The 19,306-nt window shown below is 42.5% G+C and overlaps 1 protein-coding gene across 3 annotated transcripts in view; it reads left to right on the top strand.

Annotated features, from left to right (window-relative positions):
- Positions 1 to 19,306, top strand: part of sipa1l2a (signal-induced proliferation-associated 1like 2, genome duplicate a) — an 80,945-nt gene that overhangs the window by 39,061 nt on the left and 22,578 nt on the right. For 2 of the 3 annotated variants that reach the window (XM_085368841.1, XM_085368840.1), the window contains exons 5-10: positions 3,102 to 3,276; positions 3,498 to 3,601; positions 6,044 to 6,201; positions 6,832 to 7,408; positions 12,622 to 12,896; positions 18,227 to 18,478. In XM_085368841.1, coding sequence (XP_085224967.1) covers positions 3,102 to 3,276; positions 3,498 to 3,601; positions 6,044 to 6,201; positions 6,832 to 7,408; positions 12,622 to 12,896; positions 18,227 to 18,478 — 1,541 coding nt within the window. Of the gene's footprint in view, positions 1 to 3,101; positions 3,277 to 3,497; positions 3,602 to 6,043; positions 6,202 to 6,831; positions 7,409 to 12,621; positions 12,897 to 16,463; positions 16,536 to 18,226; positions 18,479 to 19,306 lie in introns of all 3 variants that reach the window. The other variant, XM_085368839.1, reaches the window with a different exon arrangement.

Raw genomic sequence — 19,306 nt, 5'->3', positions numbered from 1 at the left:
GTGATACTTGTTTCACCATCAGAGAATTGTCTGCTTATTAGTTTAATTACATTCGTTAGCGTGCGCCCATCCTTCCAATTGACAGGGGAAAGGTTCTTATAATAGAAAGTGTCAGCCAAGACCCTTTTCTGTGTTAGGATTTCGTTACACACATAAACAAGAGCAATGAAGTGTCCTCTCTAAAGCAAGTTAAATGCACTCACGGTGGCATGCTCTCTGTGTCCAATTATGTCAAAGTAACTTTGTAAATAAGTGCTTTGAGGAAGTTCTTCCCACCAGATGTTACAGGGGTTTGTTCACCTGCCATGTGACTCCCCATGTCTGCAGATAAAGAGTTTGATAGATGATGAAACTGACACATGGGAGGCAAAAAAAAAAAAAAGCAATAAAATAATCTCAAGAAACTGCCTTCAGAGGAGGAGAGCCCAGGCTAAGTGGGGCTTGAAGCTCTTCCAGTTGGCACTCCTCTGCGCAGACCTCAAACCAAAAGCCCAGTGGAAGCCAGTTTTATATTTGGATGTCAGTATTTTTGCACACTCCTGTTATAATCATTAATGTTATTCTTGCCGGGCAAATGTTCAATATGTCAGGCACTCCTTAATCTGCTTTTTAACCAAGCTGGACTTTGACCGCCCCTCTAATGTGTTTATGTGAGGAAGCTGATACGGGACAGGAAGAACTGCAGCCTGATGATCTGCCTGACTTTTTTCCCCCCTAAAATGCATATTTTTGAGGATTTGTGTGCGCGCGCGCAATTCTTTGGAGATGTTAGATGTTAGTCTCTTTGTTAAATGCTTCCTCTTGCTGTGAACAGAGTCAGAGAGGGTCTCCTGCATCTGCAAAAAGAATATCCCTGAAAGCGGCCTTGTAGACTGCGCCGTAACAGCCTAGGACGTAAGAAGAGAAGAGAGCATATGTGAATGTATTTTAGATCTCTTTGTAGATCACAGTGAATTGACTGTGCGCAGATGGACTGTGGAAAAGGAGTTGGCAGCTAATGAGATTTAGAGATGCGATCTTGAGTAAGAAATTTACAAATTAGGTTTTGTTTTTTTTGTAAGCCATTGATTTTTCAATGCGTATCTGCTGTTTCAATCTAAAGACTCAAATCTGGAAAATTAAAATTCTTTAGTTTATTATTATCTGTGTCAGTTAGAAAATGAAAGTTGTGAATTTACAAGCACTGGTAATACTCATAAATTTGAAAGTGAGAGGAAAATATGAGTGTGTCATGACAGTAATGACAACGTTGAGGAGGTCAGAGAACAGTTACTGACCTTTTCCTCTAAGTTATGTTTGACAGATGATATTCTCCCTAACCTAGAAAGCTAATCTCCCTGCAGTGATCGCATTCATAGCATAAACAAAGAATAAGTGCAGGAAACTTTGCAATTACAAACACTGCGTTTTTTAAAATCCCCTGGCCTTACATTGAAAGTTGGAGAAGTTTCTGTAGTGACACTTTAATGCAATAACCCCAGCAGATGTTTGTGTAGTGGTGCGTGGTGATTGTAGCCAGGTTTAAGTAGCCACATTTTGGATTTTTGCTGCATCAGGACACTGCAGCGCAGACATATGTCACACCACGCCATCCCTCAGGAGCCACTCAGAGCTCTCCGGGGGAAACACTGTCCCAATTTCTTTCTCCACTCATTATGTGTCTTTTGTTGTTTGTGCGTTCTTATTTTAGTTTCAGCTTTTGTTTAAATGAATGAGCAGGAGTTCAGTTTTCAACGCCCTGCAGCTCTGGACAGATGGAGAAAAATTGGAGATGCTTTCTTTGCTAAGATTTTTGGCAAGATCTGTTAAATGGGATACAGCTCCACCTTAACAGAAGCTAATGCCACTCCAAAAAGAGCCATCACAGACGGTGATGCAACAAGCTTCACCGAAGGAGCACTACTCATCTGTATCTTTGTTATATGTCCTGTGTGCTTGCACTTTTCAAATTCGCCCCAAAGGTTAATGTGATTACCCTCCCTATCGGTTAGGCTGTTAAGAGGAGCTGGAGGTCAAGCGAGTCCATATCACACAGGATAAAAGACAGAAGGCCACATCATTGCACATCATGCCATTTCCACAGGGCTTGATGGTATAATAGCTTTTGGTAACCGCAGGAGCTTTAGTGCAGAACAGACTGCCTGATGGGAGGAAGTCACCATGACAACAGTGTCAGGAGTACACCGGGAAATCATAACCTGTAACGGAGGAAAAAGACAATTCCAATTTGTTTCAGTATATAGACCATTTGTCAGCATTCACATTCAGAGAAACCCTTTCTTCCCGCCGTACCGACACATTGACTCTGGGTCAAGATGAAGGTGAAGCTGTGAATAAAGGGCAACAGGTGCCAAACGCAAGGGGCTGCCTCCTCATCTATTTGTTTCCACCCTTGACCCTTTTTTTCTTTCCATCTTCTGCTATCATTGGGAGGGTGTAAGCCTTAGAACTCATGTAGTGGAGAGATGCTCTCACACTAATCTCACAAGAGAATCACTCCAGATGTTTTATTTCTTCCTGTCTCTCGAGGAGATGAGTTCATATCAGACATTTCTGAATTACAGCAACGCTTGTGGTGGAAACTTGAGAGATTTGGCTCCCTTTTCTATGCCTTTAGATGGTCTTCTCAATAAACAAGACATCTGTATGTAGACACATTTGTTAAATAATCTTCCTAGTATTTCACAGCTACAAAAGTATCTCCTAAGGAAGAGGTCCATTAGAAAGTATTGAAATACTGTTGTTGGCAGATTATGCCGTTTTCTTTCATAAACCGAAACTGTTCTGCTGTATGTCTGTAATCCACTCCCTTGTCGCCCCACAGCTGCTCTTAAGTAGCAGCTAATAGCTCAGGTTGATTTATACTCTGCACAGTGCTCCTGAGAGTTCATAGCCTAGCTTCACAAAAGGGGATTTCAGCTCTCTCTCCCCCCCAAGAAGGGTTATGAAGGCCTTCACATTAGCTGTGACATGATGGAAAGTGGGCACTTGCATGCTTTCAGTGCTTAATATACAGTATGTATGAGTGTGGTGTGCGTGATACCGATCAGCAACAGGAAATGGTACTCACTGAGTGTCTATGTCTATTTTCCTCATTCCAGCTAAGCTTCCAGCACAAGGTGGGAGTACTCTACTGCAAGGCTGGCCAGAGCACAGAGGAAGAGATGTACAACAACGAGAGTGCCGGCCCAGCGCTGGATGAGTTCTTGGATCTGCTTGGTCAGAGGGTGCGCCTCAAAGGCTTCACCAAGTACAGAGCTCAGCTGGATAACAAGAGTAAGATAAAATGCACAACACACTCGCCAAGCTAAACATCCACAAATGCTAACCCACACATTTCCAGTCCTGCTGAGTGCAGATGCTCCGCTGTATGTGTTTACAGGGACTGTAGTGCATCTTCAATCTTAATTTTTGTTCTGTGATATCATCAGATCAGCTAACTCGGTTACATTTTGCAATCTGGCCTGAGACCCTGACCTCCCTGTCTTCTCTTATAGCGGACTCCACAGGCACGCACTCTCTTTACACAACCTATAAAGACTACGAGCTGATGTTTCACGTGTCCACCATGCTCCCCTACACACCCAACAACCGGCAGCAGGTGAGTAAACTGTACCCTTCAGGCTCTATCTTCTGCAGCACACCACCATGCTTGCCCTTCTGTGTACTCAGTTGATGTCTAATAGCTTTAATAAATCCCTGAGCAAGTTCCTTTTAGGATATCACCTATCCTGACTACTGCCAATCTTCCCCAGAGACTCATTTCGCCACGGTAATGACCTATCAGTTGAAAGCACGAGCATTGCCATAGCGACGGTACCCCCTAGTAGGACTTTAATCAGTGCTTCCCCAGGGGCTGAAGCAGACGCGGTATTAGATGGACCTCTGTCTGTCCGTGCTAACAAGTGGAATTAGGTGGATGTAGCAGTGGACTGTTGAACGATGGCCCTCTAAAGATAAGATTACAGACATTCACTGTATTAATCTCTATGCCGATCACATGGTTGTACTTTTTGAGTCCATAATACAACCTGTGGGCACCACCCTGTAGAGATTAGAATACCTTGATGGAGGCTGGATGTACAGTCTAAAACATCAGAAACATCTAACAAGTGAGCGTAGAAACATATGATTGGTGGTGTTTTTTTTCTCTTTACCTTTCATCCAATTGTATTTCATAAAGTGGGACTGTTTGATTTAATCCCTGGTGGTAATATTCCAGCAGGGCCAAGCAGAGCTTGACCTGTTCATCCCTTCATCATTTCCAAATCACCCCTGCACCCTCTAATCCTGCTTGTTTCGGGCTCTCACCGACCCTGACTGACAGGCTCACACCAACCAGAGAATGGGGGTTAATGACCTGCACAGGCCAACAATACAAGCAGTATAAATTGGGTTTGAGTGGACATGTGCCCTTCACACACAAATCCTAAATTGAGTTAGTTGATATCTCTACCACCCAAAAATCCCTTTGTCCAGTAAAGTTTCTGTATCCAAACCGGGAACAGTGATTCTGTCGAGGAGAAGGGCAAAATGTGAGAGCTTACTCAAAGGATTGATTTTTTTTTGTTTCGTGCAGGGGATGAACTGATGCCCCCCGTCCCTGCATTCAGTGTAATAAAGATGCTCAAATGTTAATCCAGGAAAATGATGCTAAACAGGTTTTGTCCCATCAGTTGTATCAAAGCTTGTTGCAACCCATGAGTCTATGATTGAAAAATTGTTTCCAAAGGAAAGGCGTGTGGGAAGGAAACATAAACGGTGACAACCTCATTTTCTCAATTACCACACCATGTCCTACTGAGAACGTGACGTACACGCCACAAGATTGTGCAGAGGCCCAATCAATGAGACAGGAATTTATCCCTCTAATGCCAAGTGTATCATATTTGATACATGAGCATTACCTGTTGAGTTCGAAAAGCCTGAACAAATTGCACATTTTTTTTAAACAATTAATAAATAAAAATTCTGGATGTAGCAAAACCTAATTTGTTTTCTTTTAATTTGTCAAAAAGTTCAATAAACATTCCAATTTCAAAAAAATGTAAATTTTCCGGCAATTATTTAATGACTAGACTACAGTTACTATAGTTTTGTATTTTCTAATTATTTTAATTATTATTATTATTTCATTTTGACCTTTTGTTTTCAAGTTCAAGTGGATTTTCTTATTTCAGTTTAGTTTTTGTTGTTTGAAAATGTTTAGTTTAGCCTTTTTTCTTTTCTTTTCTTTTTTGTTTCAGTGTTAGTTTTAGGCTTTTTTTCTTCATTATTATTGTACCAAGAGCATAAGTCACAGGTAAGATTTGGGGAAATCAGGCTGTATAATAAAAACATAACTTTTTGAATGCAGTGATTCGTAGTGTTATAAAAATCCAGATATCCATAAACACGTCTGTCAATACCTCAAGTTTTAGTTAATATAACCACCTTGGTTCAGGCATCATAGGGTTAATTAAATAAGGAACTTTTACATAACTGGCATGTTTTTTTGGGGGTTTTGTTTTTGTTGTTTTTTTGGTTTTGTTTTAAGTCCTGTGACATGTGGTTTATGGCTGTTATCAGAGCTGTCAATCATATCTTGTTGCATTTAAAAAAATGCTTTTGTATCATTTCCTGGTTTATAAGAGATGTCCATTCTGTCCATTAATGAGGACTTTTTTGCCACCCAAAATTCTTTGTTTTTCTTGGATATAGGCATGATACTTTAAGGTTTGCTGGGAAAATTTCTAAGTAATAAAAGGGCCAGTACATATGAGCACTTGGTGCTACACCTTAGTTTGTCTGGTATTGATCGGTGGCTTATCATGGTTAATGTTAGCAAATGTTTGCTAAGTTGAGAGAGAAGTTTTTGTGTGACTGTTGAGTCACTGCAACTGACACACGGCTGGCCTTTGTTCAGAAAAACACTCGCATGCTCTCATTCGAATTGAAATCTTAAAGCGATAATGTGTTTTCCAAACTTCTGTACTCTTAAACTAACCTGACTGTGTTCATCTTTTATCTAATTTAATTTCCATTTCTCCTTTTTGTCTTGCAGTTGCTAAGGAAGAGGCACATTGGCAATGACATTGTCACCATAGTGTTTCAGGAGCCCGGGGCCCTTCCTTTCACTCCAAAAAACATCCGCTCTCATTTCCAGCATGTGTTTGTCATTGTCAAAGTCCACAACCCGTGCACTGATAACGTCTGCTACAGGTAAATGGAACAAGCATGCATCACGCCTGCAAGGCACTCCCAAAACTGTTTTTTACTGTGGTTGGTAAAGAAAAGCGTGCAGGGTAGAAGAAAGTAGAAAAACATCTGAGTTTGGTGGCATTGAGTCAAACCACTAAATATTAGAGTGCTACACCACGGGATAAGAAGCGAAATGGTGTGCTCGAGACAGTTTAGGCGAACGTGTTGATCTTCTGATGTGTTTTTCATAGATGTCTTTGTGTCAAGTGGCTCTTCTGCGTGAACTTTTAAGAGCTCTTAATTTAAAAGGATAATAATAATAGCTTGCTCAGTGATTTCTGTGGTTTCTCTTATGACTTCATAGTAATGCGCCAGAATCACAGGGCTCTTTTCATCTGCTCAGTGATGATGCAGTTATTATCTTCAGAGACACCTTGAAATTATGACTTATGAATTACGACTCAAGAGTTTCTGAAGTCAAGACGACTCTTGCTAATAACATAGCATTTGTTGAAGGGAGAAAGATTAGTCTCAGCAGAAATAATTTTACCAAAAGGCATATAATTTCAGCGCCTGCTCATTATTCATTCATTTCAATATCTACGCTCCTCTTTTTCTTAACTGTCACTCCCGCATTTTATTTTTTTCCAGTGTGGCTGTGTCCAGATCTAAAGACGTGCCTCCATTTGGCCCCCCTATTCCCAAGTCTGTAACTTTTCCAAAGTCTGCGGTTTTCAGGGACTTCCTGCTTGCCAAGGTCATCAACGGGGAGAACGCAGCACACAAGTCGGAGAAGTTTCGGGCCATGGCGACTCGTACGCGGCAGGAGTACCTGAAGGACCTAGCCGAGAACTTCGTCAGCACGGCCACTATCGACTCAGCTGTCAAATTCAGCTTCATCAGCCTCGGAGGCAAGAAGAAGGAGAAGGTGAAACCCAGGAAGGACGCGCATCTGTTCAGCGTGGGAGCGATCACCTGGAGCGTCCGTGCCCGGGACTTTGGCCAGTCGCTGGACTTTGACTGCTTGCTTGGTATATCCAATGAGTTCATTGTGCTCATTGAGGAGGAATCAAAAAATGTGATCTTCAACTGTTCGTGCCGCGACGTCATCGGGTGGACCTCAGGGATTATGAGCATTAAGATTTTCTATGAACGGGGCGAGTGTGTCATGCTGTCTGCTCACGACAACTGCGGAGAAGACATCCGGGAGATGGTGCAGAGACTAGAGGTAAATCTCTTCGTGTCTGCATTGGAATAATCTCTGTCATCCCAAAGCTCTCAATAACTGCTGGATTAGACCACAGAAGGCCAGTGGGATGATCCTTTTTGTAGCACCTCGTCTTCGGTGTCACTAATCATACCATATATAGAGATTTGAGAGAACAAAAGACATTAGATGAATCAGTTTCCAACACCACACCCCCCTCACAGAGCTAGTAATTCATTCTGTTTGCCCTGTCTGTTTAATTGAGGGGTTTTTGTATAAATTTGACATCCAGTTTATTTGTGAAATAATGAGCACATTACAGTAAAAACAATTACGCTGTCTACTACTAGTGCGTAACACAGTTTTAATAGCTCCGCGGAAAGGTGCAGCTGTTGGCGCTAATGCATAAACATAAAAAATTACAGTAAGATTTAAAAAATAAAAGCCAAGCATCAGCAGCACCAAAAATAATGATGATATGGCACTTATTGGGTTTTACTAGAAATAGAGACAGGTTCACATTTTCTAAACATGTTCTAAACAATGCACATAAAACACAATCAGGGCCTCTTCCCCGCCCCCGTGCATGCTACTGCACTTTCACCTGCATGTTGTTGCCTGCAAAATACATTATTTGGGCGACTGTGGTTAATCCACGTGTCTAAAAAGTGAAGTGCATGTGAAGGAAAGTTTACTTTTAATGTGGCAGTGGAGCGTTGTACTTTGGATACTTGTGGGCTCTGCGGTGAAACGGTGCATTCAGCAAATGTTGCTCTTGCAGTTGCAGCTTTAATGCTTGACCACAAACCTTTTAATTCTGTTTTTCACGGTTAGGTCAGCAAAACTGTTGCTCATTTAACCTTTATTCGTGCCGTCAATTCTCATGTGTTGCAGAGCAATAGAGATTTAATGGCCCCTTTTTTTTGGCCTCCACTCCCTCACACACATGCAGTGAAAATATCTCACTAAATTAACCCGAACCTCACTTGCTTTTCAGGCGGCTCCCTCTTTTTTCTTTTTTCTGATTGTGCATTAACGGGAATGTGAAACTGTAAAGCAGAGCCATCAGAGTTCAGAGAGGATTACAGACCTCCTGTTGAAAGCTTTCTTTGGCTCATCACAGACTCGGCAGAGGTGCACAGGCGACCGTTCGGGTCACACAGTTGCAGATGTCCTGCTCTTGATCAGGATAAACCACTATGACATATCACGCAATTTTCACAAAAACTGACTAAATAAATAAAGCCGAAGCAGCTCAGTACTGCAGACAGTTCATTTAATGGATTGAAAGATTAGAGAAAATGTGATTTATTTATTTATTTATTTTTTTTTTGGGGCGTTCTTGAAATGGGGACTGTCTGGGTGCAGGTTTACAGGGAGACTCTTTCTAGCAGGACACCAACCCAGTTTTGAAGGGGAAGGCTGGAAACGGAGGCAATTTGTTTTATTTTTTGGGGGTCTGGCAGACTAAGAATAGAGGACACGTGGCCTCATACTACTACTTTACTCCTATTGAGAGCTCCCCACTTAGTCCCAGTCCTCGCATCCCTATTTTGTAATTCTAGCTTAGCTACATTGTGTTACTGTTTGGGCTATGTGGGTCCAGGTGTCTTGAAATTTTGAAAATGGTGTACACCTGGCTACACAGCCCAGATGCTGTCCTCAGACACCTTGTTTCTGCTTCCTGTGTACCTGCAGGGTCTTGCTTTTCCTATTCTAGTTTCCATGATTTGTTAAGTGAAGCTCTAATCAGGCAGCCTTTTGTTTTCCTTAAATAACATCGTGGTTGAATCCCAAAATCCAAACCTGAGCTGTGCCTGACCTTTTTCATGCCTGGCTGTGTGCTTTCCGGCACTTATCCTGCACAGTCCCTTTTTGGCAGTTGCATCAGCAGTCTTGAAATTTGCAGCAGACCCTAGCCAGCGAATCAGTTGTTCAGCCAACAAGTAACAACCAATTTCCTGCTAAAAACCTGAATGAGGATCAGATTCTTCTGAGGATTAAAGGAGGCTCGGATAATTTTTATTATCACCTCTTGCAATGAACTGAGACTCTCAGAAGAGCTTCTGAATGAGAATGAATAAATGTGCACCTGAGCACAAAGATTCTGCATATCCTTACCAAAAAAAAAAACAGCCACACCAGAACCTGAAGAAGTCTTTCCCATAATTACTCTTTAAAGGACACGGATGTCATTCAGCGTCTACACACACTCATCTTAAGGAAGGACAGAGCGGGATATATTAGCATTCGTGATTAGCCAAAGGACATCACTTCCTCATTTGCTATGCTAATTTCCCCTCACATTTTCTGTCCACTTCTCCAAGGAATTCCTGATTAATATTCCACAGCCCAGTTTTATAAAGTATTATAAAGTTAGTACGGATCGCTGTTTGTGTTGTGATACAGGCAATGGAGCAGCAAGCTGTAGGCACATTTATTTGGGTATAAGCTGACCAGGCATACTTGTTCCCAAAGGTGTCTGCATTTTCCCAAATGTCCTGGAGGTTGACTCGAATCAAATTTCATTGGTGGGATTTACAGGCTGCCCGACCTGTGATGTAATGTGAACAGATTGCCAACTGTAACACACAGAGGAGCCCAGTGTGAGAGCGCAACTAAAAGCTTTGTGATAGCGTCCTGCTCTCCGGGTTGCGGAGCTGGTTGGCCGCATGTTCAGTTTTTACGATGCATGTTCTCTTTGCTCGGGTGCCACATATGCCACTTTCTTTTGTCTGGTTGGGTTTTGTTTTGCATGTTTTGGAACTAAATAATTTGGAATAGTTTTATAATACTATATTGTGTTTATCTAGATTAAATATGTATTAAATTAGTTATAAGTTTTTAATCATTCTCCTAACTCCAAACCTTGCAATTATATTGCTTTTCTATTTGATATATGATGACATTTTAAACACTTGTAATTGTATTTGCAAACAATTTTCTGATTCCTTATCATTTATGCTGTCAGTAGTAAAATGCCATGGTAGCGTTTATGATTATTTCTTTATTCAAACAACAATCCAAAAAGCAACAAGCAATTTTACTGGCACATATAACAGAGAGAAGCAGCATGTTGATCAATAAAAGAGCTTCTTAATTAGTGCTCATTAGCACCATTTTGAGGTCATACATGTTGTTACAGACAAGTAAAAGCTTTGATAACCTCCTGCAGTCCCACAGTGCTGCTGAGCTCCGTTAAGCTAAAATATTCAGAATCACACAAGAAGCTACATGACGTTGATGCAGATTCCTGAAGTATAAAGCGGCCACAGATTTACCAGTCCGCACTTCCAGTAGAATGACAAGGTTTTGTCATGTCTGAGAAACATGCAGACGGTGCCATCAGTGTCAGAGCAGTGTCCGACTGTCAGACCTATCACTGAGGAACAGTGCCAGTAACACTGTTTGGCAACAGTAGTTACAACAGATTTGAGGCTGATAATGTTTGTTGTAGTTTTTATGGCCGGTTATTAGTCTGTTATTGGTTTGGCCAGCAGGACGTGCACACATGTTGACTTTGTCCCTTTTCTCATCCAAGTATCTTCATAGGCCACAAATACCTCCTGTGAGATGATGGATGCACTCTTAGAGTCAAGCGTTATGAATCTGAGCAGCTCGTAGGAGAACCTGAGCAGATTAATTTGGTGGTTGGACTGAATAAAGGGCTCTAATGAAAGCATTTAGAAAGCTATTATTTAGGCCTAATGGATTTCTGAAAAAGGGGTGTTTGATTCATGGTCCCAAACGCAGAAGCCTTCATACACAAACCATTTAGTCCAGACTTTACCCCGGAGAACTTTTATGTTTCATATTTCCAGTTCTTTTTGGAAATTTAAAATGATTGCTAAGTTTTTGGCGTCTTTTCTCTAGATTTTGAACCCGAAGTATCTTTGGCTTCTTATTTATTAGCACATAAAGCAGGGACTGTGTTTGTGTATAATTACTGGATGGGCTCCTTTGCTGAAATTTTACAGTTGTATCCTATTAAGAGGACAGTTATTGCATGATGGTTCATAATGGGGTTCTGCTGACGTGAGAATCTGGTGTGGAGTGTTGACAATCCATAGTCTGTGTTAATGTGTCCCTGAAGCTAGTTGCCACTCTGAAGCAAAGGGAGGCAGTCACCCACAACTGAACCGAGACTAATCCAATGGGTGATTAAAGCTCGTTGGATGTAGCGTGAGGTTTTATTCCCCATTCGTTGTCATAAACCGTGTAGTCCTAATGTGTTCTCGCAGTGTAGCTATAATGTTGTCAGTCATTTTATGTCATCAGTGTGCAAATAGGTGCTCCACTACTCCACTTACTTTGCTGTGTTTGTGTTGTGCTGAAATAAAACCATTGAAGCAAGTAGGTTGCTGAACTGGAGTTGCATTAAAGCGAAGGATGATGCCAAGCCGCCACTGAGCAAAGCGAGCAGCTTAATTTGCATGTAAGCTCATAATTGGACAAGACCCAACTTTCATTTTCATCCAAGAGCGCAACTGGACAAGCAGAGACTGTCCACCAAGAATCCTTAGGGAAAGTGTCACGTCTCTGGCAGCAGTCTGCACAATGGCGAGAGAGGGTGAAGTGAGTCATCTTTTCATGCTGGGTGTGGGGGGGGGGGAAAGTGCTTTAATTAACTGCCAGTTGATGCAGATTATGTATTTGTATATAAATATTACGCTCCAAACTTCTCCCTTGACACTGACTTTACCTAATAGACTCGGCTCTGTGGACATGTCCGTGTCTCAGGGGCCAATTAGATCTGCGTTCCCCGTGCAGCATGAAGAAAAGAGCTACTGTAGTTACTGTCCACAGAGACAGGTGTGTATTTGTGTGCGGCTCTTTGGCAAGACGGTTAGCCGTGCGATGTAGCCTCTTATTAACTTCAAGTTTGAAAGGTTCTTTGAATTAGCCAAACAAACATGCTGGAGGCTTGCTGCCTAAGGACTTCTGCTTCTGCTTTGGTAATGTAATAAAACCCACACACATCTTACAAATGATGCAAACCATTCGCTGTTGGAATATACTCTGTTAGCTTTGAAGGCTCTTATTAAAGAATATTAAGATCATTCATTTTTCTCTCTGTCTCATCTCCTCACTGTCATGTGTATTGCATTCTGTTTCCAGCTAAAGTATCTATTAAGTCCTTCGGTTTTTAAAGCTCAGGATCTGTGCCGTGAAATACAAATTCACCTGCCTTTTATCGTAGATTATAAAAACGGCCGTTTTCATTCTGCTTCCAGATCGCCACCAGAGGGTGCGAAACCACGGAGATGACACTTCGCCGGAATGGCCTCGGCCAGCTCGGCTTCCACGTCAATTTCGAGGGCATCGTAGCCGACGTGGAGCCCTTTGGTTTCGCCTGGAAGGCAGGACTGAGACAGGGCAGCCGACTGGTGGAGATCTGCAAGGTGGCCGTTGCTACCCTCACTCACGAGCAGATGATTGACCTGCTGCGCACCTCAGTCACCGTCAAAGTGGTTATAATTCAACCTTATGAAGATGGCACTCCCCGAAGGTAAACCCTCACTCTTTGGTCGTCTCATTTTCACCTCGGTGCAAACACTTTTGTTACAGCAATTAAGCCAAAATGACTTAAAATCAAATGCAGATTTCCTGTTGTTGTTTCCTGTTGTCCTGCGGTTAGCGAGACAGAAGCAGGTGCTCCCCCCAAAATTAATGAAGCCATAACAGAAAAGTAGTTTGGTTTACTTCTTTTTTCCTGGCAGGTGGTGTAAATTAGCTTGACATTTGCTCTCGTGTTTGAGGCGATTAGCATAAAGAAATGCTTACATACTGTTTGTGTTGCACCGGAGATGATGTCGTCCTCCACTGATTTCTCTGGAGATAGTCTTTCTTTGTTGCGAGAGAAATCTTCAGCAGGCCTGCGGAGCCGCAGACACGGACAGTCAGCATTTCCCACTAATGATAATGAGAAGAGGCTTTTGATTAATGGCTCAACTCTCGCTGCCTTTGTTTGACAGCTCACATTTGTAGATGGCTTTTCTCTAACCTCGCTCAACGTTCTGTTCAGCAATTAGGATGGGAGTGTGTGCCTTTTTTTAGGGACACACTCCCACGTAGAGAGTCCACCGCCCTTGAAATAAATGAGGGAGCGTGTTTCAAATGATTTTTTTTTTCCTTTGTGTGTGCGTGATGGGAAGAGACGAAGGTCTGTGTAAAATGCTTGTTCTGAAAGCACATCTGCTTGTTTTGTCTGTGCGAGACAGACAGCACTGTGAAATCGTATCCTACACTCCTTCACACTCACATTTTCGACATCTTTGTTTTTCTTCGGCTTCAGGCTGACAGATTTATGTACCAGGAAAATGCTGGTTCCACTTTGTCACAGACAGCCACGACAGAATGGCTTGACAATGTGCAGAAAGAATATTTCAATACAAACCCATTTTTCTGTTTGTGTTGTTACAGGTAATGCTAATATACCAGCTAATCGTTAAAGGTAATAACACATAGATAACAGCAGTTAATGAACCACTGTGTATTTTCATTCTTTGACTGTATTTGTGTGCTTTCTAAACGCATGAAGTAAAGTGGCGATTGGTGAATATCTTGATAAATCCCTGATGGGTGAGTGTTTTGGTAAATAATGATAATGACAAGCCTTGCTTAATGTTCTGAATGAATATATGATTAAACAGCTGTGTGTATGTGTGCATCAAAATATAAAGCATGCATAGTAGTTAACTTTTGCTTTCCGGTCTGGCAACAGAGGAGCAACATTTTTGCTCCCCCAGATGGCGAGCTAACGTGTGTTGTCTGTGAAGCCAACAGAGCAGCCTCTCTGGCAGAACCGGCGTCTAAGCCTCTCGCCACGATCTGTGATGATACACGACGATGCAATCATCGTCGCGGTCCGGGGACGGAAGAAGCAGATAAAACGGAACATCCTCCGAAACTGGTTTTGTCTCCACAAATGTGTCCAGCTTATCAGAGCAGTATTTACAGGATGGAGATAGAGAGAGCTTTTGGTGTGGCATCTGTGCCAGGTGAAGACTTCTGGCTTGGTTTAGCTGAAACCACTGAAGTGACTGTTTAATGGGAGCCTGGACAGCCAATAAGAAATGGGGTTAGAAATAAACATAAATGAACAGAAGCTTGTGCAGTGATTACGTCATACTAAATGTGTATAATATGTGTTGTGACGCGTTATGAACAGAGTGTGACCCATATATCGCATTTGCTAATAGAGGCATCTGGCAGATTAGTGAGCATTAGTAGCAGCAGAACGGCAAACTGGTCAGTGCTGCTGAGCCTTCCCCGTCCCCACTGAAACACAGTTCCTCAACGCCGCCCCCATGAGAACCAAACGCCTCCATCTAAGCTCCTCTGAATATTCTCCCAAGACTCCCAACAAATCAAGAGGTGAGAGGTCAGGTGAAGAATCTCGAGGGCCCTCAACACTTTTCGCTGCTGCGTCTTGGAGTTGCTAAAGTGTTGCAGTCAACAATAAGTGCTCCAGTTTCTCTGGCATTATCTCAAAGGAAAGGAATTCAGCAGGGGGCCCGAAGGCCCCAGTCAGTCCCCCGTGGCCAGAGAGATGAGGACTAATCTAGCAACAATGGACAAGAGTCTCATGACCTTCAAACAATGTACCCTGGCTCCACGCTGCTACCATGACAAGGAAAAATGTTTTCATAAGTACATGCGGTGGCTGGAAGGAGCTTCCTCTTTATTCTTTTTAAATCGCTCCAATATTGTTTAGGCTTCCTATTTTTGTGATTCGGCGAGGAGTGATGTTGTCATCTTGTTGCTAAGATTATGTCACATTAGATTGCAACAAGGAATCATTTATACAGTGTAGCATTGTTTTGTGGCAAACCTCCTAAAGCTGTTTATGCCCTAAATGGATTTACCCTGCTCTGCCTGAAGCTGTGAGATGTCTCTAATATTAGCCTTACCTAGTACTGTATTTATTTACACTGGGGGGCAGGATGTGGTTATAGCTCAGCACAGTACCAGAGGCTTTTCCATCATCACTCTGAAAAGCCTTAAACAAGTTCAGCATGTTAGCTTTGGATCAAAACTAATGAGAAAAAGATGAAAAAGATTAGCTCTTTGAAACAGGAATGCGATGTACAGAACATGGTAGAGATTGTATGTTTTGGTATGCGGTCATCAGAGATGTAAGGATAAACAGAAGGATCAGTACAATATGGACTAAAATGTATGTTCATTACAAGACATACAAATAGAAGCAGAACATAAACTGCTACGTGGCCAGTAAGGATTTTTTTCCCCTGAAATTTATTCCGGCTGAGTCCCGGCTTTTTGTTTCTCTTTTTTTAATATCATATTGTCGTTTTAGGTTTTAATTGCAAAGATTTACTTTTGAAATGGTGTCTTCAGCCTGTGTCACAGTGTTGACGATGACATTCAGATGGCCACTTGTGACCTTTCCTTTGTAGTGCCATCAGACTTGTCATTGTGGATTTTCATATGGACTGAAGCAAAGCTGGATTTCTCACTTCCCATGCCAGCACCCACCCAAGATGGAGCACCACTAAACCCAAAGAAACTAGAAACTGCATCACAAATTGTCCTACTTAATCCCCTTGCATTCTTCATAGGAGCTGGGGCGGGGGGGTTGGGGGGGGGGGGTTCTGCAAAGATCAGTCTGTTTTTTTTTTCATCTTTAAGTCTTCAGCACACCTCGTTTAATGAACCCTTTGACAACAGTCTGCACAGCACTGGTGGAGGTCACGACCTCTGTGACTCTTTGCCGTGACAAGGACTATGACTGTGGGAATGGATTAGCATGTCCCCCTCACTTGCTGGCCCTGTCATTGGACTGACAGCTCTCTGACTCAGGTCTAAGGTCCTGTTGTGACACTGATCTATTGTGATTCGTTAAGAGCCGAATGGCTGAAGGAGCTGAATGTTCTCCACCAATCACCCACTAACAAATTTATTTTTAGTTGTGCATTGTCTCCAGTTGTGTAGTTTTCTCTAAGCTTATGTAGGCCATTGTGGCATAATTTATAGCCACTCACATTAAACTGGGAGAGAGGCGCAGCAGTTCTTTTTGGAATCAGAGGAAAAAGACGGTTATTTTTCTCACCAGTCACTCGCTTCCTCCTCTGCTCATGCCTGGCTGGACATGTCCGACAGCTTCTCCTGCAACACCAGCTTCCAGGTAAAGTTTTCTAACTGTTGACCAAACACCAGTTTCCTGCCGTTTCCTTATGATTTATACACTCAGTCTCGGGTCGCCTTTATACAAGAGGCACATTCCTTATACATGAATATGAAGGCTGTTCCCATTAAGTCTGCAGTTGTACTGCTGATGGAGATTATTTGGATCATATGGGCAAATCACTTTGTCACTTCTTGGTCATTCTGGAGCAAAAAGCACAGCAAGAGCTGAGACCTTCACTGTTGACAAGCTGTTAGCTGGGGGATAGCTCTTTTCTTTGTAGAGTAATGATGTGTGGCAACCTATTATGACCACACACATGTGCTCTCTCTCTGTCACACACACAGACATATACACACACAGTTAATCAAGCTAGTGCCAACCATGTTGAAAAACAATTGACCAGCAGTCTTTTTTTATTTTTTGGGTCTTTTTTTGTGTCTGGAACAATAATTGAAAGACCTCGGCGAGCTAATTGAGTGTAAAGAGGTAATGTTCTCATCTCTAAGCTTTTTTACGCATACAACAGCTTCACTTGTGCTCAATACTCTCACTGTCCTATATACCAAACCAGTGATGCATGCAGCATGCATATTGTGAAAACAATTAAGTATGTACACCGTAAGATGTGCAGGATGTAGTTCTTCATCATGAATGAGGCCAGCTGGCGGTGACATCAACCAGATGTGAGAGGACACGGAGGAAGAAGCAAAGGATGATCTTCTAGTTATATCTTATAACACCCGCAGCTCCAGTGGGAAGTCTGGTGTAAACAGCCCAGCCACCCATGGCCCAGACTGATGAAAGGGTCCTTCTGAGAAGGATTACTACTCCCCCCTCCTTCCTTCAGTGCACCCTCCTCAAACCCTTCTATGTATACATTTATGACCACAGCAAAAGTATACAGAGCTTTCCACTCCCCAGTGGATGCTGGAAAATGGACTTTAAAGGGGGTGGGGAGGGGGTTGGCAAGTGTAATCATTAGGGTCATGCTTGATATGCCTTTGGAGAGTGAGCAGAGTGTTCACACTTTTTAACCCTGACCCACTTTTTAACCCCCATCCCTCCCCTTCTTTCCAAACATACGCACCAAGCCGCTGCCTCGGTGATTAATGTTGCATGAAATGGCATCACAGGCCTTGTCCATCCCAGAGATCTTCACTGATGTTAGCAGTAAGTGGATGGAGACGGTGCACCGAAAAGCTACCAGTGTGTAGCAATTCGGGGAATACCCATTACTGGCCGACGGGCGAGCTCAGATTTTTAGCTTTGTGAAAATGATCGGAAATGGTGGGAAACTATTTTAAGTGATGTTAGTGCTCCGCTTACACTTGCAAATGTGTGTGAACATGTTTGTGGGTCTGTTGTTGTCAGTAGTGCAGAAATAAACACTATATAAGTCTAAAGATCTGGCTCAGGGTAAATAAAAGTATTTGTGTGCTTCAGCAGGGTCCTGGAGAGGCAACGTGAGAACACTTCACCCTGGTTTTCACAGATTATTATGAAATTTTCAGTTTCATGGCTGAAAAATATTAAAATATTTAACATATTGTGATGTGAGGTTATAGGTCAAATTAATAGGTTCAATCCTGCTAATTAATCATTCGCATAACTTAAAACGTCATCTCCTGTCATTTTCTGTTCATTGATGAACTTTGACCCTTGGTTCCCTCTCACCCCTCTCCTCTCAGGGGCTGCTCCGAGCTCTACCGCATACCTATGGTGGAGTACAAGGTGGACAGCGAGGGTACGCCGTGTGAGTACAAGACGCCCTTCAGGAGAAATACCACCTGGCATCGGGTGCCCACGGCTGCCGGAGCGCTATCCCGAGGCTCGCCCACTCAGGGCCCCGACCGCTTGCAGTGTCAGCAGATCCTCCAGCAGCACCAGGCAGCTATCCCGCGAAGCACCTCCTTTGATAGGAAGTTGCCAGATGGTTCCAGGTGCTCACTATTCTCCACTTCAGTTTTCTTCGGTTGTTTGCCTATGCCCAATTTGGCACTTATTAAGGGTTGAAAGCAACGCTTGAATATGGGCGATCGAATAACTGTACGGTAGAGAGGCTGCATTACAAAAGCACAATGACAAAAAACACTGTTCACTGCTTAATATTGAGTCACATACAAATAAAGGAGCTTAAATGGTTATCCACGCTGAAAGAAAATAGCTTCTCCACTCGGTCTTTATGAATGTGGTTATCCACTGATGGTTTTATCATATATTTCATGTGTAAGCATTGCACACATGCCAGGACAAATTTACATAATGTCACAGTTGTGCAAAAAGGCAAAGGAAAAAAAACATTAACTAAACAAATTAAGAAAAGAAATGATCCTGTGAGACATTTTTAAATTTTTTTTTTTTAACACACAAACTTTCTGCTCAAGGTTTTTCAGAAACGGAGGCTCGTCATCAAACACGACAGTGTAAAGACGGCGTCCTTTCAGATGAAATCTTTGAACTCTCAGCCTTTCTTATTTAGAAAAGAGCTGCAGTTACACTTTGAGGAGCTGTTATTGTGCTCGGTTATTTGCATACATATAAATGGCGCATTTTAGTTAAATGAATTCACGGCTCCGCTTTCATCTCCCTTTGGATGATAAGGCTGCGCTCAGACTTTGTTCCCGTCCTCGGCTCTGTCTCTTTTGGACATCTCCATTGAGCCATGTAAAGCAGTGATTTGTTCACTCTAATGAAACCCCTACAGTCACGATAACCTTTCCAGTGTGTCACACCGACTCCCCGCCACCCACCCGCCCGTCCAGTATTGC

This window comes from Diplotaxodon limnothrissa, linkage group LG13 (assembly GCF_057381915.1).
Source record: "Diplotaxodon limnothrissa isolate DT_005_m linkage group LG13, D_limnothrissa_male_GT1.1, whole genome shotgun sequence".
Taxonomy (NCBI): domain Eukaryota; kingdom Metazoa; phylum Chordata; class Actinopteri; order Cichliformes; family Cichlidae; genus Diplotaxodon; species Diplotaxodon limnothrissa.
This window is presented reverse-complemented; position numbering and strand designations above follow the sequence as displayed.